Source organism: Aquila chrysaetos, assembly GCF_900496995.4.
Source record: "Aquila chrysaetos chrysaetos chromosome W unlocalized genomic scaffold, bAquChr1.4 W_unloc_2, whole genome shotgun sequence".
Lineage (NCBI taxonomy): Eukaryota > Metazoa > Chordata > Aves > Accipitriformes > Accipitridae > Aquila > Aquila chrysaetos.
Genome location: NW_024470322.1, coordinates 4,706,260 through 4,733,042, shown reverse-complemented (window position 1 = coordinate 4,733,042; position 26,783 = coordinate 4,706,260). Strand labels below are relative to the sequence as shown.

Genomic DNA, 26,783 nt, shown 5'->3' with positions numbered 1-26,783 from the left:
GAACTCCTACTATTTCAGTATCAGATAGGGCTGCAAAAATAGAGATGAAGACTAGGTCATGTTGATCTCTGTGGACAGGCATACCAAGACATTTACAAATTACTAACTCTGATACTTAAAAATGGTGCAGAAAATGTCCTAAATTATTTTATTAACATAGTAGCTAAGTGCTTTCCTCACATTGTAACTCCATATACAGCACAGATCGTCAATGAAATGAATGTGGTTGTAATGAGTGCAGATAGCAAGGTTTTGGTAGCAGGGGGGCTGCGGGGGTGGCCTCTGTGGGAAGAGGTCAGGGGCTCCCCTGTGCCAGACATGGCCAGTTGTAGCTGGCTCCACAACAGCCCCACTTCAGGCCACAGCTGAGCTCATCAGTGGAGTTGGTGGTGCCTCTCTGAAAACATATTTAAGAAAGGGCAAAAATGCTGGACAGAGACAGAAGGAGGGAAAAAAAAAAGTGAGAAACAGCAGAGGGAACACCAAGGTCAGAGAAGGAGGGGGAGGAGGTGCTCCACAGCACTGGAGCAGATATTCCCTGCAGCCCATGAGAGCCCACGCTGGAACAGATTTTTCCTGTGACTTGGAAGCAAGATTATTTTAGACAAGAATTTCAGACATGTATATAGTCATCTTATCCTTATGGAATCTAAGATAGTTTTATCATTTCTATTGCCAAAGCAATTCATAATCTTTAAAAAGGATTTTCTTTTATGACATTCGTTTTTATTTGTGGAAAAACAAGAAAAAAGAGAAATGAAATTACTTATCTTGGATTACCCAGGAGAAATGTATATAATTTAGGAATGAACTGCACACATGGTTTTAAGATTCAGTCTAGCATTCTGATTACCAACCATTAGCTTTCTCTGAGGCTCCTTATCTAAGAAAGGAACTTTCAGATGTGCTGACTCTCCAGAAATCCCAGTCATTGAACTGCATTTGACCCACCATTGCAGCCAGATACAAAGTCAACTCTAAAATTTGTTTAGGTTCTCCTATTTGGGATTTAAGAGCTTCATATCACAAAACTGTTCTCTCTTCCAGTAGTCCCAGACATTGAGTTTTGCAGCAAATGAAGCAGAAGCAGATTCAGTTACTGTTTAACACCAATTTATTTCCAGAGTATAACCTATCCTATGTACTGAAAGAAGACAAGGTCCTGTGGATAAAAAAATATGTAGCTCTGAAATTAAAAGTTATATTAAAATACATACTGTACTGGGTCTGGCTGGGATGGAGTTAACTTTCTTCATAGCAGCTGGTATGGTGCTGTGCTTTGCATTTGTGGCTAAAACAGCATTGATAACGTTTTGGCTATTGCTGAACATTGCTTGCACAGCATCAAGGCTCTCTCTGTTTCTCACTTTGCCCCCTCAGTGAGTAGGCTGGGGGTTGTAGTGGTCTTGACCAGAAGACCATTTTACATCAAGGAGTTAGGGATGCACATAAGTTAACCTGAGCAGGCCCAGGCCTGTGCTGCACTATGCTGGCCCTAATATCATTGTTGTTCTACAGTTATTTTCACAACCAGTATTTGTTTTACTTGTCATTATCCTTGTACTATTATTATTCATCGTGACTAGCTTATATATAAGAAACTTTCTATTAGCTGAACTGCTTACTAATATAAACTGTAACTTATAATATATTTAAGAAAGGTAAACTGCATGTGGATCAAGGGGTGGAATGTAGTGATCCTGACCGGGAGACCACTGTACGTCGAGGACTTAGTGATCCACATAACAGTTAACCTGGGTAGGCCTAGGCCTGTGCTGTGCTGCACAAATCCTTTGGCTGCAGGATAAACTCAACCGGCTCATTGTAACAGAAGAGCTTTCAGGCAGCTCTGCTTGCTGCGATTACGCCATCTGCGTGGCCTTGCCTTTATTTAACAGTGCAGCAAGAATTTCTCATGAGAGCATCCTTTCTGTTTGCCAGCAGAAATGATGAATAGAGTTGTTTCCTTGTAAGAAAAGCCTATAATAGCTTGAATGACCTAAATGTGGGAGTAACCTCTATGGACAGGGTCTGCACAGCATGCTGCATGTGGGTCAGAGTCCTGTTCGATGCTACACTGCTTGGAGTTCCCAGCATCTAAAGGGACATAAGATTATCTATGCTTTTCTCTTCTTATAGTGTTAACTCTAATAAATAGCATTTTAAATGTTACCTTACAGAGTCTGAGTGCCTTTCTTGCTGGGATCATCACGGACCAGCACTTCCCGGTGCAAAACAGTGGTATGTAAGAAGCTGGGAGGGAACACAACCTGGACAGCTGACCCAGATTGACCAAAGAGATATTCCATACCATATGATGTCATGCTCAGTAATAAAAGGTCAGGGAAAGGAGGAGGAAGTGAGGATGTTTGTGATTATAGCATTTGTCTTCTAAGTAACCATTATGCATGCTGAGGCCCTGCTTTCCAGGAAGTGGCTAAATATCTGCCTGCTGATGGAAAGTAGTAAATTAATTCCTCTTTTTCCTTTGCTGGCACGTGCAGGTTTTGCTTTCCTTATTAAACTGTCATTATCCCAATCCATGAGTCTTCTCCCTTCGATTTTCTCCCCATCCTGCAGAAGAGGATATAGAGTGGCTGGCTGGGTGTTTGGTTGTTGGCTGGGGTCAACCCACCACAGTCATTTTGGCACTCAACGTGAGACCCAAGATAACAAGTTTTGATTTAAGCACACTATAGCTGTGTGCTGGGTCTGGCTGCAATGGAGTTAATTTTCTTCATAGCAGCCTGTAGGGTTTTGGATTTGTGACTAAAACAGTGTTAACAACACACCAGTGTTTTAGCTGTTGATGAACAGTGTTTGCACAGCATATGATGTTGTGCTCAGCAATAAAAGCTCAGGGAAAGGAGGAGGAAGCAGAGATGTTTGTGGTTATGGCATTTGTGATCCCAAGTAACTGTTAACGTGTGCTGAGGCTCTGATTTCCTGGCCGTGGCTAAAAATCTGATTGCCAATGGGAAACAGTGAATGAATTCCTTTTTTCCTTTCCTTACATGCATAGCTTTTACTTTCCCTAATAAACTGTCATTATCTCAACCATGAGTCGTCTTGTCTTCCTTCTATTTTTTCCCTGTCCCACAGGAGAGGGGACTGAGTGAGAGGCTGTGTGGTTGTTTGGCTGTTGGCCAGGGTCAACTCACCACATTTAGCAAAGCTTCCAGTGTTTGACTATAGGAGCGATTACTTTGTCATACTAGTGTACTGGATTCTTTTTCTTTTATAAAAAATAAAGGACAGAATTAACAGCAGTGGGCAGCAGTTCCAGCGAAACTGGAACTCGTGTAAGATTTCTTGGTTCCTAGCACAGTCCCTACCTAATTTCCACCTTCCTCTGAATTGTCTGATGAGAAGCAACTGCTGTAGCAAGAGGATCCATTTTGCTTGTGTCCTAGTTAGTAGTTTGCACCACACACTGAAATCAAGTTCCAGTGCAAAACTAAGAGCCAGTACTGATGAAAAATGAAATTAATTTAATTCACCTAGCAATTCAGAGTTAGTCAAGTAGAGCTAGAAGATAGTGCTTGTTGACAGCTGTAACTTAGACCAATCCAAACATTTTCATGAATGCAAAAAAAGGCAGCTTTATCATTCCAGGATGATCTTCCAAATTAATTGTAGTTTGCAAAACATTGAACTGTTACAATGTTTTTGTAATTGAAAGTCTTAGTAAACTAAATATAGTCTTAGTGAACCATTCTACCACTATTTCTATAATCTTCCCACTCTTTAAAACCCAGAATTGTTCACTTTCATAATCTAGGAGAGAATTGCAGGTCCAAGTGTAAATTCTCATCCCTCAGTGAAAGAAGACTGGTAATTTATAGGAAAGGGACTGGAGTTCCTCAGTATTCAGGCTAAGACAGGTGAACATATTTTATGTGGTTTGGTTTACTCTTGTGATCAGTCAGGATCAGTGGAGTTGCGGAAGAGTATATGGAAACTGATGTACTAGTTAAAGATGTACTAGAAAGACAGCATCTATTAAGAAAGTAGGTTGTTTTGCCTATGAGTTTGTCTTTATTTGTCTTTTCACCTACTTTTTACAAAACAAATGGTGCCCCTCAATTTTCAAGGTCTACATTACAGGGCTGATGTCTGCCAATATATTTTCTTGTCCTCAGGTAAATTGATATCAGTAAGATTCAGCTCTGAAGGCATTACAACCAGATATTAACTGCTTCTTGACAATAGACACTCATCCCAACACCACAACACATTATCATGGACTGCCTGTACATATTTGCTTTCTACACACCTTATAGTTTCCGTACACTGACATGTAACTGACTTAATTTTGGCTTAACTTCCTTTTGTCAGGATTGCTCCCAAACATATTAATATATTTAGTATCTAACTTACAGTTGGATTTGCTAACTAAAATGTTATTTCTTTATATATATTCTTAAACATTTAACTACAGAGAAAACTAATAGTCTCTTGAAAAATGCTTGTTTTGTTAACTAGGCCATTCAACTGAAGAAAGTAGGATTCTTGCAACTAAAACTACAAAGGACTCAATTCAGGCCTTGCATGTTGCAGAGATACATGATGACAAAGACTCAGCAATTTTAAGAATAGGTGAATGGTAATCTCTGGAGCAGTCCAAACTAATTGGACTGCATAGATCAGTTCTTGAAACCTGCCTTGCAAAAGATTCATCAGACATATTTTTTAATTCATTATAGCTCTAATTAATGTTACAAAATGTTACAGTGAAAATAGATTTTTCTCAGTTTATTTTCACTCCCAGGCCTTGGAAAAAGAGCAAGCTGTCTGTGGGGCTTCAAATAAGACTGAATTCAGATACTGACAAACAAGAATCTTTTTCTTCTGAGATATGAAGCCAGTACTGAGGCTTTTTGGGGAAGAGAATGGAAGCTTTAGTGGAACAGAAAAGGAAAGACTTTCCCCTACGGAGGAATCTTTAACAACACAGAAATTTTTCCTGTCTACTGGCCTCACTTCTGCCAACTCCTGAAGATTATGTGACTGACAACTTGCAAGTATCTTTTCATTCATGTATTAAATGTATTGATGGAGTGACTACATCAGTGGACAAGGGAAGAGCTATGGATGTCATCTATCTGGACTTCTGTAAGGCCTTTGACACAGTCTCCCACAACATCCTTCTCTCTAAATTGGAGATAAATGGATTTGATGGATGGACTGTTTGGTGGATAAGGAATTGGCTGGATGGTCAGATTCCAGAGGGTAGTGGTCAATGGCTCAATGTCCGGATGGAGATCAGTGACAAGTGGTGTCCCTCAGGGGTCTGTACTGGGACCAGTACTGTTTAATATCTTCATCAATGACATAGATGGGGGATTGAGTGCACACTCAGCAAGTTTGCAGATGACACCAAGCTGAGTGGTGCAGTTGATTCGCTTGAGGGAAGGGATGCCATCCAGAGGGACCTTGACAAGCTCGAGGAGTGGGCCCATGGAAACCTCATGAAGTTCAACAGGGCCAAGTGCAAGGTCCTGCACCTAGGTCGGGGCAACCCCCGGTATCAGTACAGACTGAGGGATGAATGGATTGAGAGCAGCCCTGTGGAGAAGGACTTGGGGATATACTGGTGGATGAAAAATTGGACATGAGCCGGCAATGTGCGGAGGCAGCCCAGAAAGCCAATGGTATCCTGGGCTGCATCAAAAAAAGTGTGGCCAGCAGGTCGAGGGAGGTGATTCTGCCCCTCTACTCCTCTCTGGTGAGACCCCACCTGGAGTACTGCGTCCAGTTCTGGAATCCTCAGTACAGGAAAGACATGGACCTGTTAGAGCAGGTCCAGAGGAGGGCCACGAAAATGGTCAGAGGGCTGGAACACCTCTCCTCTGAAGAAAGGCTGAGAGAGTTGGAGTTTTTCAGCCTGGAGAAGAGAAGGTTCCAGGGACACCTTATTGCAGCCTTTCAATATATGAAAGGGGTTTATAAGAAAGATGGAGAGAGACTTTTTACCAGGGCCTGTAGTGACAGGATGAGGGGCAACGGTTTTAAACTGAAAGAGGGTAGATTTAGATTGGACATAAGGAAGGCATTTTTTACGATGAGGGTGGTGAGATACTGGAACAGGTTGCCCAGAGAGGTGGTAGATGCCCTATCCCTGGAAACATTCAAGGTCAGGTTGGATGGGGCTTTGAGCAGCCTGGTCTAGTGAAAGATGTCCCTGCCCATGGCAGGGGGTTTGGACTAGATGATCTTTAAAGGACCTTTCCAACCCAAACCATTCTATGATTCTAAAAACCACACTTCAGATTCTGAGTCAGTCAAGGAAACAACATGTTCATGCCAGGTTTTGGATTGCTCTAGGTAGGTATCAATACTGCAACACAGCAAGCACTCTTTCCCCCTGTGACTGTGGGAAAAGGAACACCACACAAATAATCCGTTGTCACTTACATACAGAAGAAAAACATGAAATAAAGACTGCTGATATCCTGCCATTTTTTACATTTTGATAAGACAATAAAGAGTTGTAAAGATGTAAGAGTGTAAAACATCTCTTTTTTCAGATTAAATAGCTTCTTTTGACTATGCGTCTCATGGAAAAAGGAAAATGATGCTAGCCTGTATCTCTACCTGGATTTCAACACTTGTTTTTTATGGAACAGAAGCTTTCTATAATTATCTTCTCCCCAAACCATGCTCCTGGAAATCTGAATTGTTCCTTTCACATCATGAGCTCAAGTATGTGAAGTGGAAATCTCTGTTGTGCCCCATCTTAAAGGACTGTTTCAGTTCCAGAGCAGCATTTGCTCCTACTGCTGCACAGAGTGATTTTGCTAGTGAGGAGAAAAAGAACTGGGCTTTGGTGACCAGGAGATGCAAGCTCACTCATATGAGCAATCTAATCTTTGACTACAACTGTAGTTTGGCCTTACACTATTAGTTGCAATTTTTTCCAACCTAGTATTCTGTACTGCTAGTATCCAAAGTGGTAACTGGCTACTTAATTTCATTTATGACAAAACTTATGAGAGGCAACATATGCTCTAATTCCTTGGCTTGTTTTTAGGCATTGGGGCTGAGATCTTGAAAGCAAAGAGATGCTCAGAATGATATTCTTAATTTTTCTAGGTCTAACTTTCATTGAAATTTGAACACCTTAAATGTCTGGCTTGTGGCATGACCAACAAAGTTCTTATTTCAATTCTAATATTTTATCATAAGAAATTGTTATAAAATTATATTCAAGCATTTTCAAGCTCCAACTATCAATTGGTACCATTTCTTATTCCTGAAATTTTGAAATGAGTTGTGCTGTACTATTTCACAAACTGAATATTTGTCAGTTAGAGAGATCCCTTCCTTTCCATCTATTTACTTCTGTTAAAAAAAACCCTCTCAAGTATTGTACTGTATAATGACATATAGTTTAGAAGAGGACCTTTTCTACAAACTTTTAAACAGTATTATGGAGGACTTCCTATCCTAAAATTCCTGTAATCATAATTTTTCTGAATACCTGAAAAAAACCAGGTGGTACAGGACCTACTGGCATGCCATCTCCTGGGGGAATGTTTCCTAGCACTGGACTGGGAGCTGCTGCAGCACTCTGAAAAGAACAAAGGGAAAATAAACCTTTGTCATTGCATGGTAGGCATAAAAAAACAAAACAAAAATCCCCCAAAAACCTGCCATGACCAAAATGCAGAAAGTAATTCTCCAGATATGTCATAATGTCGTTTCATCTAAAGGTAAATTAAAATTGTATAGTATTTAGTCTTATTTTATACAAGCAGAATGATTTGTTAAAGATGACAAGTGTATGTTGAGGGGATGGATGCTAGAGATTGTATGGACATACAAATATATATTGACTAGATAGATCTTGACTAGATTTTTTTAAAAAAAAATGTATCTCAGTGTGTCTATATATACACAAGCAAGAATGTAACTTGCACACTTTTTTTTGTATTATGTGTATAAACATTCCCACACATGCATACAGATATATATGTAACATAAGGAAATTAATTTATGCATTTTATGAGCAATTTCCAAGCACTTTAAAGATAATTTCAGCAGTCTGTAATATTCTTTCAGAATTATATCAAGCTTCAAAACATGATTCTGTTACAAATAGTACAAGAAGGAATGCTCAAAATACTACTAGTAATATTCATGATTTTACCAAACCACAAAATAACCACCACGATAAATTAGAAGAATTCAGGTTACATTTTTGGAAAGGAAAAAAAAAAAAGGTATTTCTAAGTGAATCAAAGAATGAAATTAGTTACCTTTGCAAATCCTTCATAGGTAAGAAGCAAATAAAGAATATTGCTTCTGGCAATTTATAAGCAGAATACCACAAAAAGGAAAGCCAAATCATTACTGTTGTCATGTATTGGAACCTCAGTCACTTTTCATTTCCAGCAGTCTTTCTTCCTGCAATATGTTTCTGTTAGGGTACTGTCCTGGTTTCGGCTGGGAGAGAGTTAATTTTCTTTCTAGTAGCTGGTATAGTGCTATGTTTTGGGTTCAGTGTGAGAAGAATGTTGATAACACACTGATGTTTTCAGTTGTTGCTAAGTAGTGTTTAGTCTAAGGTCAAGGATTTTTCAGCTTCTCATGCCCAGCCAGCAAGAAGGCTGGAGGGGCACAAGAAGCTGGGAAGGGACACAGCCAGGGCAGCTGACCCAAACTGGCCAACAGGGTATTCCATACCATGTGACATCATGACTAGTATATGAACTGGGGGGGAGTTGGCCTGGGGGGTGGATCGCTTCTCAGGAACTAACTGGGCATCTATATTGGCTTTGTGTGGCAAAGTATTGGTAGCGAGGGGGGCTACAGGGTTGGTTTCTGTGAGAAGCTGCTAGAAGCTTCCCCTATGTCCGACAGAGCCAATGCCAGCCAACTCCAAGACAGACCCACCGCTGCTCAAAGCTGAGCCAATCAGCAACAATGGTAGTGCCTCTGTGATAACATATTTAAGAAGGGAAAAAAAGTTGCTGCGCAACAGAAACTTCAGCCAGAGAGAGGAGTGAGAACATGTAAGAGAAACAACCCTGCAGACACCAAGGTCAGTGAAGAAGAAGGGGGAGGAGGTGCTCCAGGCACCAGAGCAGAGATTCCCCTACAGCCCGTGGTAAAGACCATGGTGAGGCAGGCTGTCCCCCTGCAGCCCATGGAAGTTAATGGTGGAGCAGATATCCACCTGCAGCCCATGGAGGACCCCACACCAGAGCAGGTGGATGCCCCCGAAGGAGGTTGTGAACCCCATGGGAAGCCCACGCTGGAGCAGGCTCCTGGCAGGACCTGTGGATCCATGGAGAGAGGAGCCCACGGTGGCGCAGGTTTTGCTGGCAGGACTTGTGACTCTGCAGGAGACCCGTGCTGGAGCAGTGTGCTCCTGAAGGACTGCACGCCGTGGAAGGAACCCATGCTGGAGCAGTTCGTGAAAAACTGTAGCCCGTGGGAAGGACCCACATTGGAGAAGTTGGTGGAGAACTGTCTCCCATGGGAGGGACCCCATGCTGGAGCAGGGGAAGAGTGTGAGGAGTCCTGCCCCTGAGGAGGAAGGAGCGGCAGAGACAATGTGTGATGAACTGACCGCAACCCCCATTACCCATCCCCCTGTGCCACTGGTGGGGAGGAGGTAGAGAATCTGGGAGTGAAGCTGTGCCCGGGAAGAAGGGAGGGGTGGGGGGAAGGTGTTTTAAGATTTGGTTTTATTTCTCATTACCCTACTCTGGTCCACTGCTAAAAAATTATATTAATTTTCCCCAAGTGGAGGGTGTTTTTATCTGTGAAGGTAATTAGTGAGTGATCTCTCCCTGTCCTTATCTTGACTCATGAGACTTTTGTTATATTTTCTCTCCCCTGTCCACCTGAGGAGGGGTAGTGATAGAGCGGCTTTGGTGGGCACCTGGCACTCAGCCAGGGTCAACCCACCACAGCATCGGTCAACAAGTGGCAAGCAATTGCACTGTACATCACTTGTTTTCTATATTTAATTTCTTTTATTATTTTTGAAATTTTATTATTGTTATTATTATCATTATTAGTTTCTTCCTTTCTGTTCTATTAAACTGTTCTTATCTTGACCCACATGTTTTACCTTTTTCCTTCCAATTCTTTCCCCCATACCACTAAGTGGGGGGAAATGAGTGAATGGCTGCATGGTGGTAAGTTGCTGGCTGGGGTTAAACCACAACAGTCCATTTTGGCGCCCAACGTGGGGCACGAAGGGTTGAGATAACAACAAACCTGATCAGAGCTTGTTAAAACAAATTTGTTACAAGCATTCATTATATTGGTGTAATAGTCGCTGGTCACTATGTTGATGTATATGTTCTTAGAGTTGTTTCTCTCGGTTTTAATGTTCTGTTATGTACCACCTTGCTTGCTGTATGTAGTCCCTCTTCTGCTGCTTATCACCCATGGGAGGTGGATTAAGGTTTTCACTTTGATGTATTGTATAACACTGGTTTATGGTATGATAAAGTTATCGGTTGTGGGATTAATCTGGTATTTGAACTCAGCATTGTCACCTCTATACTTCGGGAGCCATCTGTGGGAAACTATTAATAATTACACCATTTACCTTTCCTCCTTGGAAAGCCAGTCTATGGGTGGGGTCCCTTTCTACCCTTTTCCCTTCTTCAGTCCAGTTACAATGGTGTTTGAGAATTTTGAAAAATTTGAATACTCTTGGGATGTTGAGACCAGCAGGGTCCTAGCCCAAGTGCTAGGAATTAGCATGTTCCTGAATGTGGTTCAGCTCTTGTTTAGGCTTAAACAACTATTTAAGAAGATCACCCAGAGATCTGCCCCGAGGCTGGATAATTATGAGTGGCAGGGTGTGTGGGGTAGTATGGGCAAGTACCTAGAAAAGTGGGCACCTCCACTGTTTTGGAAATTCACCCCTGAACAAGTGCAGAATCCTGAAAAAGTAGTAGAACATTTGGAAAAAGTATGCTGTCACGGTGACAATTCCAGGGAGACACAAATCACTACAATGTGCTGGGGCCTTGCCCATGCCTATCAAGCCCTGTTCAACACCACTCAGTACCCTCAAGGGGAAGAGAAGGTCTCTGGATCTAACAACAAGATGACAGGCACTGTGGCTACCCAAACCATGGCAACAGGCACTGCAGTCCCTCCAGCCCCGGCGACGAGCACTGCAGCTATCCAAACCTCGGCAAGCAGTACTGCAACTGATCCAGTGGACCAACCCGCACCAGTATCAGTTGCCCCCGTACAGAAGAAGAAATATAAAAAAAAAAATCAGTTGGCTTAGCAAAGGATGAAGGTGAACCAGGGTCATCAGGGGAACAGGAGGAAGAGGCAGAACCAGAGGTAATAACCCGGTCCCTAAGCTTGAGTGAGCTGCGGGATATGCGAAAAGATTTCAGCTGCCGTATAGGTGAGCATATTATCACCTGGCTTCTCCGATGCTGGGACAATGGGGCTAATAGCTTGGAATTAGAAGGTAGGGAAGCCAAGCAGCTGGGATCGCTTGCCAGGGAAGGTGGCATTGACAAGGCAATTGGAAGAGGAACACAAGCCCTCAGCCTCTGGAGGCGACTCCTGTCAAGAGTGAAGGAAAGGTACCCCTTTAAGGAAGATGTTATATGTCAATCAAGCAAGTGGACCACCATGGAAAGAGGTATCCAATATCTGAGGGAATTAGCTGTGCTAGAGACGATTCATTATGACCCGGACAACCCACAATTACCCAAAGATCCAGACGAAGTCCCACGCACACAAACCATGTGGCAGAAGTTTGTACGAAGTGCACCATCGTCCTATGCCAACTCACTGGCAATAATGACCTGGAAAGACAAAGAGGCTTGCCAACTCCGTCAATATGAAGAAAATCTCTCCTCCTCCCTACAAGCCTGCATTTTGGCTGTGGAGAAGCTGTCCGAGGATTTCCAGCAATTCAAAGAGGATATGTCCTATTGCCCACCTTTAAGGACCAATGTCTCAGCTATTAGGAGTGAGCGCTCCTCTGCCCAAGAGAGAGAATACAGAAGGTACACACCACGAGGTGCCCTGTGGTTTTACCTATGTGATCATGGAGAGGACATCAGGAAACGGGATGGAAAACCTACCTCGGTCCTAAATGCACGGGTACGTGAGCTGTGAGGAAAAACCACCACAAAAGGGGATTCTGCCAGGAAGAATGCCACTCCAGTTTCCAAACAGAGTAGAAGGACTGATCTTATTTCTGATCCTCTTGAAGGGACTTCTGAGCCAATTTTACGAAAAGTGAATACTGGATACTCTGACCAGAATTAGAGGGGCCCTGTCTCCGGCCAGGTGGAGGAAAGGGACAACCGGGTCTATTGGACTGTGTGGATTCGACGGCCTGGCACGTTAGACCCACAGGAGTACAAGGCTCTAGTAGACACCGGCGCACAATGTACTCTAATGCCATCAAGCTATAAAGGGGCAGAACCCATCTGTATTTCTGGTGTGACAGGGGGATCCCAAGAGTTAACTGTATTGGAGGCTGAGGTAAGTCTAACTGGGAATGAATGGCAGAAACACCCCATTGTGACTGGTCCAGAGGCTCTGTGCATCCTTGACATAGACTATCTCAGGAGAGGGTATTTTAAGGACCCAAAGGGGTATTGATGGGCTTTTGGTATAGCTGCCTTGGAGACAGAGGGAAATGAACAGCTGTCTACCCTGCCTGGTCTCTCTCAAGACCCTTCGATTGTGGGGTTGCTGAGGGTTGAAGAACAACGAGTGCCAATTGCTACCACAATGGTGCACCAGAGGCAATATCGCACCAACCGAGACTCTCTGATTCCCATCCACAAGTTGATTCGTAGATTGGTGTGAGAGACTGAAAATGTTATCATGTCTCAAACATTGTGGTGGGGCAAGTTCTGCTTAACGATGAACTCTGCATAACAACAAACCCTGCATAGCAAGGAACCACAGGTGAAAAGAAGCCAGTCAGCACGGATCAGCACAGAACATTAGCAACAGGAGGGGAGGGTGTGCCAGAGGGTGCGCAGCTCGGTGTTCTGATACGATGTTGTGATCTGCTGAGCAGGGCAGCTCACCATGTATGGCCAAAGATCAAACAATGGTCACACCTGCAGGGAAGGAGAAGTTACTCCCTAAACGACCCTCAAGCCCATTTCCCCAAAGGTTCTAGAAGCACAAACCACGCATGACACCTAATTAGCCTATTGAGTTTGAGTGCCCACCGGAAGGAGTGGCAAGGATGATAAAAGGACAGAAACTGAAGCCCCATGTGCATGTGCCCATGGGAACTGGACCCTTAGGATGACTGGACGAACACTGGATCCAGGACCAGTGAAATCTTTCTCTTTTCCTTTTTCTCTCTCTGTCTTGCTCTCTCTTTCTCTTTCTTTTTTCATAATCCCTACACCTCATCCCTTTAAAACATAAAACCGTTGACCAAGTCTGGGACTAGGAGTGGATGCAGCCGCACCTAGGCTCTTCTCTGAGAAGGAGTCTAGAAAGCAAGGGGGTCCACTCTGAACCTTGTGACTCAACAGGAGGGATCTCCTTCTTCCCAGAATTGATGTATATGGTGTGGGAGTACAACCCCCCCACAACAGGAAACGAAACTTCTCTGGGCAGGGAGGAGAGGAAAAAAAAACCAAACCCTAGGGGCCGCAGGTTGAAAATTGAACTGACCAATCCAACATGCGTCAGGTACACGGAAGTGTTGACCTGTTGGCCAATGGGGATTAAAATGACCACAGATCAGATTCGACAAGGGTATAAATGGGGTCCTGCCACAGGGAAGCTCTTAACACTCTGAAAGATGAGCTTAAGGCTTATTAGAGACTAGGCCCGTTGCACCCGCGAGATCCGTTAAGGGTGGAATGGGGATTTACCACACATGCTTCATACTGTGTTGTGTTTCAAAAGGGACCAGCTAGGCCTTTATTATTCTCTTCCACTGCATTGAAGGAGACTGAAAAATGATACTCAGATTGGGAAAAGGGGGTCCTTTCCCTCACTAGAGCGGTTAAGGAGGCTGAAAAGCTGCACACATCACAAGATGTTATAGTACAGGGTCCTTTCCCTCTCTTAAATTCAATCCTCAGTGGGTCACCTCCTCCAGAGGGAGTAGCCCAAAAAGCCACAGTTAGGAAATGGTATGCATACCTAGAAGGGATAAATCAGCTGCTCCTGCTAAAGGAGGGTCCAGTTAAGCTTTTCAAACTACAGCAACCTGTGAACCTTGTTGGGTCGACCTTAGAAACCTTCTCTGATTGAGGAGGCACCTGAATTTGTGGCAGGCTCAGATGTGCAGGGAGTGTGGTTCACTGATGCATCTGCCCGTCGAGTGGGATCAGAATGGCAATATAAAGCAGTGGCATTGGATATTGGTACTGGGAAGACAGTCGAAGAAGAGGATGAAGGTACTGCACAAGTAGGAGAACTACAGGCTTTATTACTAGCTGTAGAGAATGGTGCTACCATCGTCTATACTGACTCTTGCGCGACCTTTAAGGGCACTACAGAGTGGATATGTCAGTGGGTATCTAGTAAGTGGGAAGTAGGTCGTACGGAAGTGTGGAGGACAGACTGGCAATGTCTCCTGGCAATAGGGAGGTCCCGACCTTTAAAGGTGGGATGGGTGAAGGGACATGCTCGGGATAGAAGCTCAGCTGCGAAATGGAATCAACAGGTGGACCGCGTGGTCAGGATGGTCACAAGTGAGAAGAAAGATTGGGATAGACTAGCTGAACGGTTGCATATCAAGCGAGGCCACTCAGGGAAAGCAGATCTCTATTATGAATGCCAATCTTGGGGTTGGCCAGTGTCTATGAAAACCTGTGAAGCAATTCTCACAGCTTGCCCGCAGTGCCGAATAAGGCTTAAGGCTAATCACCCAAATCAAGCCCTGGCCCAGCATATCAGACAAGGCAAGGCTCTTTGGAGCACATGGCTGGTTGATGACATTGGTCCTCTGAAACCATCCCATGGGAGAAAATATATTTTGGTAGGAGTGGAGGTAGTATCAGGATTGTCTATGGCAACGGCCGTTGGCACAGCTACTGGAGACCAGACAGTCCAGGTTTTGCGAGAATGGTTTGGTATTCTACCTATTCCTGAATGTATTCAAAGTGATAATGGGTCGCATTTCACAGCCACAGTGGTACAAGACTGGGCACGAGGGGAAGGCATCAAATGGGTGTTTCACACCCCATATTACCCCAAAGCTAATGGTATAGTTGAGCGAACCAATGGCTTGATCAAAAGACATGCTGATGTCTCACACCATAACTGGGACACACGATTACCACAGGCAGTTTTTACTGTTAATAACTGATGGGGAAATTATGGAAGTCCAAAAATTCCATCATTTTGCCCTATGGGACCATTAAGGGGCAATGACTCTATACCAGAGGATCAGAGATGCCAGTTCCCACTGGGGACATACGTGGGCCAACCTGTCATGGTGAAACTGCCCTCCATTGGTATTGTTCCTATGACCTTAGAAAACCCAGAGGCTTGTATGCCTGGGAAGCCTTAGATGGGAGTGGAAAAACTCACCGCATCAGTGCCTGGTGGATAATCCCGGACTTCTAACCCTGTGACCCCATTTTAAGACCGAGGCCTAGCTTTGTGCTTTCTTACAGGACAATGAAGAAACGAGCCATTCCAGTGCTTCTACTGGTAGCAATGATGGTGGCAGGCATGGATGGTGAAGATCTGGATGATAATGTCGTGGCAAAAATGATGGACATCAATATATTGCGAGCCCTTGAGCTCACATGGGAGCAATGTAACAATTATAGTTGGAGGTTCAGATTGGATGGGGAGGAGGTTATACTCATGTTGTTTATAGTTGGTCACCAGGTGTGGTAAATGCTAGTTCAGTATGGAGCACCAGATGTGACTATATCCTCCAACTAACCCATGAGATCATGGGGTGGAGTTGGAATGGTACACCATGCCCAGAAGTTCCATGGGGGTGACTGCATATGGTACCCAAGGGAACACCGATAGACCATTCTAGAACTGAGTTTACAACTATCACCCTTTAGCCAATGTTACATCTGACAGTTTGGGACTCTTGAACAATCAGTTACAACATACCAGTAAGATGACCATCCAAAATTGAGCCGTATTGGATTTGATGCTACTGAAAGAGAAAGGTGTATGTGGAGTTTTAAACCTGTCCATGGACGACTGCTGTGTTCACTCCAAATGTGTCAATGCAGCTTCAAGATCAAATCAACAAAAGAAAGAAAGTGGCAAGAGACTCAGAGGCAATTACTTCTGCACCAGGGACTAATTGGCTGGGAAAGGTTTTGATATGTTCAGATTTTCTTTGATGGGGTGGATGACCAGCCTTCTTGAAACTTTAATAATGCTTGTAGTTATGATTATTGTCATCTATATTGCAATAAGTTCTATCAAATGTGTGGTAGTGAAGTCTGTACTAACAGTTAAGTATACTCCCTTAAAACCTGTTCGTGCACTGAATATTCCTGTGTCCGATATTCCACTTTAATTCTAGACCAGAATGGAATGATGACCCACAATGAGCATCAAATTCATCAGACTACGCTCCCTTTTAACTTTGGAGGCAAGAGGTGACTGTACCACCACTCCAAGGAAACCAGTCGAATCGTGACTGTGGTCACGGGGTGGATTGTGTGGCAGTACACCTGCCCCAACAGGTGTCACGACCCAGACTGGACAGACCAGGGAGTCTGTGTTTAATTCGAAATTCCCGTGGGCTAAATTAAGGTGAAACGACACCAAACCGAACATTTAAAGAGTTTATTCATGACAGAAGCAAACTGAACTGGGAAGGCGTGGTAGAAGGTGGCGGGGTTTCTCACAACAGGAATTGGCATAAGACTACTTCTGTGAACTGTGTAACCCAGGGTAACCATATACATCGATTCAGGGAATAAGGAGATCCGTCCCGTCGAGTCATGAGGTTCAGAGCAGACCCCCTTGCCTTCTAGACTCCTCCTCAGACAAGGGCCCAGGGGTGGCTGGATCCACTCTTAGTCTCAGATTTGGTCAACGGTTTATGTCTTGAAACGGATGAGGTGTAGGGATTGTGGAAAAGGAAAAGGAAAGAGAAAAGAAGACAGAGAGAGAAAAAAGAAGAGAGAAAGATTTCACCGGTCCTGGGTCCAGCGTTGGTTCAGTCAGCCGAGGGGTCCAGTTCCGGTGGGCTTGTGCACCTGGGGCTTCAGTTTGTGTCCTTTTATCATCCTTGCCCCTCCTTCGGGCGGGCACCTGAACTCATCAGGCTAATGAGCAGTTTGTGAGCCTTTGGGCTTGGGGGTCCTTTGTGGAGTAACTTCTCCTTCCCTGCAGGCATGGCCATTGTTTGATCTTTGTATCAGAACAGGGAGCTGTGCACCCTCCAGTGGGCCCTCCCCCTCCTGTTGCTGATGTCTGAGCTGATGGGCTTTTCACCTTGGTTCCTTGCTGTGCAGGGTTTGTCTTTAAGCAGAACTTGCCCCACCACAGTGTTTGAGACATTAACTCTTTCAGTCTCTCACAACAGGAAACAAAACTTCTCTGGACAGGGAGGAGAGGAAAAAAAAACCAAACCCTAGAGGCCACAGGTTGAAAATTGAACTGACCAATCGAGATGTGCCAGGCACATTGAAGTGACCTTTTGGCCAATGGGGATTAAAATGACCACAGATTAGATTCGAGAAGGGTATAAATGGGGTCCCGCTGGAGGACATTTTGGAATCAGTCTTCCTCGAAGCAGTGGGTCTGCAGTTGGGGTCTCTCCCCTTAGGTCGGGACGCCACCCTAAGTAACTCCTCGAGGTTGAGACCCCTCATCTTTTAGGTGAGTGATATGCGCATTTTGAGTCATCATTTTAAATCTTAAGAATTCTTGTTGGCTGCGTAGCACTAATTCCCCTTACATCGTTGAGCCTGTGGTTCACTAATGTTATCAGAGTTCTAACTACCTTTATACTGAAGAATAAATCTGAGTTTTAACACCTGTTAGATTTCATTGTGCGTGCCTCCGTAATATATGGTTACCATGGGTTACACGGTTTACCGAGGTAGATTCATCACATAAAACCATTGACCAATCCTGGGACTAGGAGTGGATCCAGCCACCCCTAGGCTCTTCTCTGAGAAGGAGTCTAGAAAGCAAGGGGGTCTGCTCTGAACCTCGTGACTCAACGGGTGGGGTCTCCTTATTCCCTGAATTGATGTATATGGTTACCACGGGTTACATGGTTTACTGAGGTAGTTTCATGCCATTTCCTGCTGAGAGAAACCACGCCACCTACTGTTAACGCCTTCCAAGTTCAGTTTGCTTCTGCCATGAATAAAATGTTTAACCGATTGTTTGGTGCCGTTTCACCTTAATTTAGCCTGAGGGTATTCCAAACTCAACACAACTCCCTGGTCTGTCCAGCCCAGGTCGTGGCATTTTTTGGCGTAGTCGGCAGGATTCCCTTGGTGTTGCTAAAGCGATCGTTGGGACCAGGTCCTTCCTGTGGCCCCTCTCAGAGAGGAGTCATACACAAGGGGAAATAGTCCTCAGAGGACTCTAATAAAAAGGATCTGATCTCATTATGGCCTCCCTGTGAGGCCCAACTGTAGAGATAGTCCTCAGAGGACTACTAAAAGCATCTGATCCCTGTAATTGTGTGTTCATTATGGCCTCCCTGGGAGGTCAGTCTGTAGACTGTACCTCTCTCCTGGAGAGATTAGAGGGCTACAATGCCCAGCCCTCTCCCCCTCGTATGACTTGGGCCCATAACAATTGGCACGATCCGCAAGCTGTAGTGGACAGAATTTTCGTTTTGGCTAAAGAACAAAGGTTGAAGCAAGGAAAAGGGAAGGCATTGGTTTGTGCGGTTTTAGGAGCCGCTTTGGTGGCAGCACAATGGGACAAATGCATGGCCCAACAAGCAGAAGATAAAATCCCTTCAAGACTTGATGAAGGCTTTGCATGAGCAATTGGAAAATGAGACAAGGAGCCTCTCCGACCAACTTGCCAACACACGAGTGGCTAACCAGAGACTACATACTGCTTTGACGGAGGCTCTGGAGCGGAAAAGGGTATTAAGGGAGCAATTAGATGAGACCCGCTCCCAGATCACTGTAGAAAATGTGCGTGCAGACTCTGACGGGGAAAAGGAATCAAAATCGTACCCTTTTGAAGACCTAGGACAGGTAAGGGAAATACATTCTCTTGGGACGGGGGAAGCCATGATGAGACCCTTGATTAAGACCGAGACACTGGGTGGTGGTCAAGGAGGAGCCCAACAAGTTACCACCCGCATCGTCCCCTATTCCCCCACCAATTTGGCCAAAATTCAGGAAAAATATTCCTGGGGACCCCGAGAAACAGAACCCAAGTATGTGTGGAGAGTATCCCTTAACGGGGGGCTACCATATCCTCCTAAGTGAGGACGAGGCAAGGGGGTACTGGGGTCCGAGGGTTTTCCTAACTACAAATGACAATAGAGAGCCATGGTCCCTGACCCAAAGAGTAGCATATTGGGCACGTGGATTGGACCCTATGGAGAGGGGAGACCCCTTTTCAATTAAAACACCTACAGTGGATCACATTTTGGAGAGCGTACAAAAAGATGTGTGTCTCCAGCTGATGCATGATCGATTCCTGGTTCTGCAACAGCCCTCCCCCATGCAATATGTGGCAGACCCTGAAAGGTTGCATCCTCTTATAAGCGGACTGCCCAATGCCTTGAAATTGTATGCGGTGCAATTACAAGATTGCTTGAGAGCACCCCGACCCCGAAGAAGGGGAGGCCCCCCAGAGATGACATGGGGAGAAGTAGCACAGGAATTGATTAATTATGGGAGACGGATGGGATTCACGACTCAGGGAGAGATAAAATCCAAAGCGGACCTTAGGAGGGTGGAAGGGAATGGGGAAATAAAAGTTAAGCCCCCGTACAATTCTCGACCCCCCCCTGCTCCGACAAGGCCGATATGGCCTCCTGACCATAAAAGATATACACTGTGGACAGAGGGTATGTCGAAGGGAATCCCCAGGGAGGTGATGGACGGGTTGCCCACTCCCAACCTGGTAGGCATGGTGAAAGGCTGGTACAAAATAAAAGGGGCCCTATCTCCCTCAAACTTTAAAGCCCACCGAATCCACACGTGATGGAGAATACCCTCATTTTAATCTATGTAAACAAATTGTAGACTCATGTCAAAAGGACAACAGTTTGCCAGTCTCAGGGAAGGTAAACTACTCTGGGGAACTTGGCAAGTAGATTATATCAGTCCCTTAAAGCAAACACCTGAAGGCTTCGAAATACATCCTCACAGGAGAAGAAATAGTTAGTGGTATGGGGAACATGCACCCCACCAGAGCTGCAACTGGTCTAGCAACCATTGCTGGTTTAAACCGGTGGTTTGCTACTTTTCCTTTTTGCAGAGAAATACAATTTGATAATTGATCACATTTTAAGAAAAAAGAAGTGCAATCTTGGTGATCTTCAAATGGAGTACAATAGACTTTTCACCTACCGTATCTACCTCAAAATAATGGGATAGTAAAATGATGGAATGGACTACTAAATCAACAGCTACACAAGAGCAAATCTATTAATACCTCTAAGTGGGGATTCCATTTGTGGGGAGTTGTAAGTTGGCTAAATAAGCAGCAAACTCCTATGGGAAGTCCCATAGATAAGCGATTCATGTCAGTAGCTGCATAAATTCCTGTTAAAACAGAAGTAAAACCCTATCAAAGTCTTGGAGATGAGTTTGTGGTTAAACACCCAACTCAGGGATCGATATGGGGGACTGTTTTCCTCTACAAAAGAAGAGAAGTATGGGATGCTGTAGACACTAAAGGGAGTAAGTTAACAAAAAATGAGGCTTGGGTTATGTCCAAGACCTAGATGTCTTCTTTTGCAGGAAAATGTGGGACTACCTTATCACTGTGGAAATACTGATAACTGGAACATACACCAGACCTGTCTCTAACAGGTTCAGCCTTTTCATGTTGCCCATGGAACAACTCAAGTGTTGAACACCAGTCAGAACCCATCTTTGAAACTACAGTTACAGGATGAATACCATCTGTATTAACATGATGTCAAGGATTGATAGTAGGTGTTAATGTTACACTAACACTAAGATCTAAAGTTAACCTGAATTTTACTATATGTGATAACGCTGGATGGGAAGCTGCACATGGTTTTAACAATAAAATGAAATGGGTATTACAGACATGTAAGGTGAATAATCATAGGTTAGTGGCTCATAAGAATTACACTTTAACTATAAACAATAAGAACAATAAAATAATATACAGCAATTTTTCCATAAACACCAGTAATAACCAATAGGCAAGTCAATGTGAATGGACAAAATTAAGATACCACTTGTTCCTGATTCTGTATCTTATAAAACATCCCAAACAACCTTTTAACAAAAGTACCATCCACTTAATGCAATTGCATCATGGACAAGAGCCCATGATTACGGCTCCAAAATTAACGCCAATGAACATACATTTGAACCTCACCAATGTGCGCACTAGTGCATGGAATAAGACTTGTGCTGATTATAGTGACCTTCTCTATGATTGGTGTCTACAAAATCCTAGACTAATCGGGCACAGAACTAAGAGAGATATCATCCAAACTTTGTTGGGTGGAATTAGTAAGGGAACAGAAATATTGAATTCATTCAGTATTGAAACCCTAGAAAATAAATTGTCAGTATTGGGAGAATCTGAAGCTGGTGTAACCAGAATGACTGCAAGCTGGCTATCAACAGCTTTACAAACTTCAGTATAAGACTGGCAAGGCAATTGGCACCTCTGGCAACATACTAATGTATTGCTATGATCCCAATTACTAACCACCAAAAATACATCACAAGAAGTCATGTCTCCTTTTTCTTATACTGTGTTTCACTTAACTAGTATATCACGTTATGTCAGATTTGAGTAGCTATTGAAAGTAGTTGTTTTGGGTTTGTGTGACAGGGTTTTTGGTAGTGGGGGAGGGGCTGCAGAGGTGGCTCCTGTGAGAAGCTGCTAGAAGCTTCCCCGGCTCCAAGTCGGACCCACCTCTAGCCCCGGCCGACCCAATCAGTGATGGTGGTAGCGCCTGTGGGATAACATATTTAAGAAGGGGAACCTACAGTGGGGGAGGAGATTGGAATATGAGAGAAACACCTATGCAGATACCAAGGTCAGTGAAGAAGGAGGGGAAGGAGGTGCGCTGGAGGAGGTGATGCCCCTGCAGCCTGTGGTGAGATGGCAGGCTGTCCCCCTGCAGCCCACGGAGGTCCACGGTGGAGCAGATGCCCATCTGCAGCCCGTGGAGGACCCCACACCAGAGCAGGTGGATGCCCCCAAAAATGCCGTGACTACGTGGGAAAGCCTGTGCTGGAGCAGTCTGTTCCTGAAGGACTGCTGCCCATGTAAGGGACCCATGCTGGAGCAGCTCGTGAAGAACTGCAGCCTGTGGGAAGGACTCACGCTGGAGAAGTTTGTGGAGATCTGTCTCCCGTGGGAGGGACCCCACGCTGGAACAGGGGAAGAGTGTGAGGAGTCCTCCCCCTGAGGAGGAAGGAGCGGCAGAGACAATGTGTGGCGAACTGACTGCAACCACCATCCCTGTGCCACCGGGGGGGGGGGGGGGAAGGAGATAGAGAAAACCGGGAGTGGAGTTGAGCCAGGAAGGAGGGAGGGGTGGGGGAAAGGCGTTCTAAGGTTTGATTTTGCTTCTCATTATCTTTGTTTTGATTTGATTTGTAGTAAATTAAATTGATTTTGTTTCTTCCCCAAGTTGAGCCTGTCTTTTGCCCGTGACCATAGGTGGTGAGTGATCCCTCCCTGTCCTTGTCTCGACCCACGAGCTTTTCTTTATATTTTCTCCTCATCCACTGGGGAGGAGTGAGCAAGCAGCCTCATGGTACTTCTTTGTTACCGGCTGGGCTTAAACCACAACAGGAGTCAAGGACAAACCTTGGAATGAATGTTCCCTGACTTGGTTAGAGATAAATTCAAAGAAGGATGGCCTAAAATCATTGAGGGCCCTTATTATAATGCAGCTACAGATGAGTTAATATTCCAATTGCTAGGAACTGGACAGATGAGGGCCACTCATACAGAAATAATACCTTTATGCTGATTTGCTGTCATTCCTAAAGTCTTTAATGAGAATATATAGGTACATACAGTAGCAGGAGAACATTTGCATTGTAATATTAATGACACTTATGAAATTAGTAAACGTTAGTACATCATTGGTCACTAGAGAGAGATCACCACCTCCCCTTCTGCTGCCCCTATTGAGGAATTTGTAGACTGTGATGAGGTCACCCCTCAGCCTTCTCTTCTGCAAGCTGAACAAACCAAGTGACCTCAGCTGCTCCTCATAAGTCTTGCCCTCGAGACCTTTCACCATCTTGGTCGTGCTCCTCTGGATACACTCTGTTTGATGTCCTTCTTTTATACTGAGGCGCCCAAAACCGCACACAGTACTTGAGGTGGGGCCGCACCAGTGCAGTGTAGAGTGGGACAATCACCTCCCTTGACTGGCTAGCTATGCTGTGCTTGATGCACCCCAGGATATGGTTAGCCCTTTTGGCTGCCACGGCAATGATCTGGATGACAGGACAGAGTGTACCTTCAGCAAGTTTGCTGATGACGCAAAAGTGGGAGGACTGGCTGATAGGCCAGAGGATTGTGCTGCCATCCAGAGGGACCTCGACAGGCTGGAGAAATGGGCTGACAGGAACCTCATGAAGTTCAACAGAGGGAAGTGCCAAGTCCTTCCCCTGGGGAGGAACAACCCCAGGCACCAGTAAATGCTGGGACCCACCCAGCTGGAAGGCAGCCTGGCAGAAAAGGACCTGGGGCTCCTGGTGGACACCAAGTTGAACATGAGCCAGCAATGTGCCCCTGCTGCAAAGACAACTAATGGTATCCTGGGCTGCATTAGGAGGAGTGTTGCAAGTAAGTTGAGGGAGGTGATCCTTCCCCTGTACTCAGCACTGGTGAGGCCACACCTGGAGTCCTGTGGCCAGTTCCTGGGCTCCCCAGTACAAGAGAGACATAGACATACTGGAAAGAGTCCAGCACAGGGCCACGAAGACGATGAAGGGACTGGAGCATCTCTCCTATGAGGAAAGGCTGAGAGAGCTAGGACTGTTTAGCCTGGAGAAGAGAAGGATTGGGGGGAGCTCTTCAATGTATATAAATACTTGATGGAAGGGTGTAAAGAAGATGGAGCCAGGCTCTCTTCAGTGGTGCCCAGTGAAAGGACAAGAGGCAATGGGCACAAACTGAAACACAGGAGGTTCTGTCTGAACATCAGGAAACACTTTTTGACTGTGAGGGTGACCGAGCACTGGAACAGGTTGCCCAGGGATGTTGTGGAGTCTCCCTCCTTGGAGATATTCAAAAGCCATCTGGACATGGTCCTGGGCAACTGGCTCTAGGTGGCCATGCTTGAGCAGGGGGATTGGACCAGATGACCTCCAGAGGTCCTTTCCAACCTCAACCATTCTTCGATTCTTTGTTTCTGTGACACCCCTCCACATGAACATAAACTGGCCTGCACTCTTGCTGCTGAAGAAATCGAGAAGAACACATTGGGAATATCAGTTGTGGTATACCACTTGGCCACCTTCAACTCCAGTTCATGTACAGCAGCGCTTGGTGGCTACCAATGTACCATAACTGATGTTACATCCTATACTTGTATTGTTACTAATCATCATATTGTTATTTGTTGCAACCTTGATATTGACCTGTTACATTAAAAATCAAATAGTATACATGAATGATATAGTAACTGAAGTGGTGGCTTGATCTTGTCAAGCTTTTTACAAAGACTTTGACAAAAGCAGAGACATGTAAGGAATGATGTGAAGGAGAACACAGGGAAACTACAGCTGCTGTTAGTACTAAGTTTAAAACACTGATAACGGCATACTGTTGGCAGGAAAAGCAGATAATAATTAATTACTGGTAGATATCTCCTTGAACCACATGCTTAAAACTCATACTAAGTTTAAATAAGACTCTGCTAGTCAGTTGAAAGCTCTGAGATGAATGTACATGTTCATATGAAAATCAAATGTCTCTCCAAATTAGTATTGCTTAATTCATCACAGCCAGTGATGCAAATTAAAAGAACTGTAAATAAACACAGGAACAGAAGACTAGTAGACGCCATTATGTTTAGCTGTGATCAGTCTCTGATGCACCAAAATAGGAGTATTAACAGCAAAATAATCCAAAAGCCAACTGTCTATTTTCATTACTTTCTCATACCCTCCTTTTTCCAACATTTTTTTGTAAGTTAAGCACAGGTTTCTGGTTGTTGTGTCCTGAAAGCATGGATATATATAATGCACCAAAAATCTAACTACTTATTACCTACTTACTACTTATTATCTTAAAGAATACAGAATCATAGAATGGTTGAGGTTGGAAGGGACCTCTGGAGGGGCCACCTAGACCCAGTTGCCCAGGACCATGTCCAGATGGTTTTTTGAATGTCTCTAAGGAGGGAGATTCCACTACCTCCCTGGGCAAATTATTTGAGTGCTCAGTCACCTTCCCAGAAAAAAAGTGTTTCCTGATGTTCAGACAGAACCTCCTGTGTTTCAGTTTGTGCCCATTGCCTCTGGTCCTGTCATGGGGCACCACTGAAAAGAGCCTGGCTCCATCTTCTTTACACCCTCCCTTCAGGTATTTATAAACATTGATGAGATCTCCCCTGAGCCCTGAATGGCTGATACGACCCTCTGGCCTATCAGCCACTCCTCCCAGTTTTGTGTCATCTGCAAACTTGCTGAGGGTACACTGTGCCCCATCATCCAGATCATTAATGAAGATGTTAAACAGGACTGGACCTAGTATTGTCCCCTGGGGTACACCACTAGTCAGTGGCCTCCAACTAGACTTTGCACCACTGATCACCATCTTCTGGGCAGGGCCATTCAGCCAGTTTTCAATTCACCTCCCCACCCTCAGGATCCTGAACTCCACTATCTCATGGTCACTTCAGCCAAGGCTGCCTTAGATCTTCGCATGCCCAACGAGCCCCTCCTTGTTGGTAAGTAGGAGATCCAACAGAGCACCTCTCCATGTTGACTCCTCTATCATGTCCGATTCTCTCTATACCTTCTAATTCACAGAATTTCATGCATTCTCCAGCTTTATGCAAACAGATAAAAACCAGATGAACAGACAGCTGCAAAAAGTGCATATTAAGTTTTATTATATTTTGCAGAATATTTTTCGTACAAATATGTTGTCTTCTTTGAGACAACAATTAAAAATGTGCCCTTTTTTTCCCCTGAAGGACATAGGATAAATATTCAGTACTATTTTTTCAAGTTCATGACAAGGGAATTTAAAACTTTTTTTCCCCTGGAAAGAGAAATGATCAATGATTATTATTTCCAATTTCATTTACCCCCTGGCCATCGACAGCTTCACTGCCTGATGTACTATAGTCAATATTGTAACAAGATCAGCAAATTTCCTTTTGTAAACATTTCAACTTGTAACTTATTGAGTATTTCTAAGTTATTAGCTAGTTACTATGATAGTGCTTCATTATTTTTTATCTACTACAAATCAGAAAATGAAATATTAAGAGATACTACATTAATTCTCCACTAAAAAAACTTCTCATTTTCTTTAAGACAGAACATAAAACTACTCACAATTCTGAACAAAAAAATAAAAAAAAGAACTAGCAATAAATTATTATTCCTTCTGTACAGCCCTTGAATGTTCAGCTGTATACACTAGAACCATATCCAGATTTGGACTGAACAAACATGGTCTATTTA

At 44.3% G+C, this 26,783-nt stretch overlaps 1 protein-coding gene and 1 long non-coding RNA gene across 5 annotated transcripts in view; both read right to left on the bottom strand.

Moving 5' to 3' along the window:
• Window positions 1-26,783, bottom strand: part of LOC121232957 (single-stranded DNA-binding protein 2-like) — a 204,359-nt gene that overhangs the window by 49,400 nt on the left and 128,176 nt on the right. For 2 of the 4 annotated variants that reach the window (XM_041121522.1, XM_041121523.1), the window contains exon 5: window positions 7,484-7,573. The exons of the other annotated variants lie outside the window; for them this stretch is intronic. In XM_041121522.1, the coding sequence (XP_040977456.1) occupies window positions 7,484-7,573 (90 nt within the window). The remainder of the gene's footprint in view (window positions 1-7,483; window positions 7,574-26,783) is intronic. 4 annotated transcript variants of the gene reach the window in all.
• LOC121232981 lies at window positions 16,352-26,412 on the bottom strand. Its single transcript, XR_005931787.1, has 3 exons — window positions 26,402-26,412; window positions 25,661-25,665; window positions 16,352-16,643 (listed from the first exon to the last, which is right to left on the bottom strand). It is a non-coding gene; the product is annotated as an uncharacterized LOC121232981 (long non-coding RNA).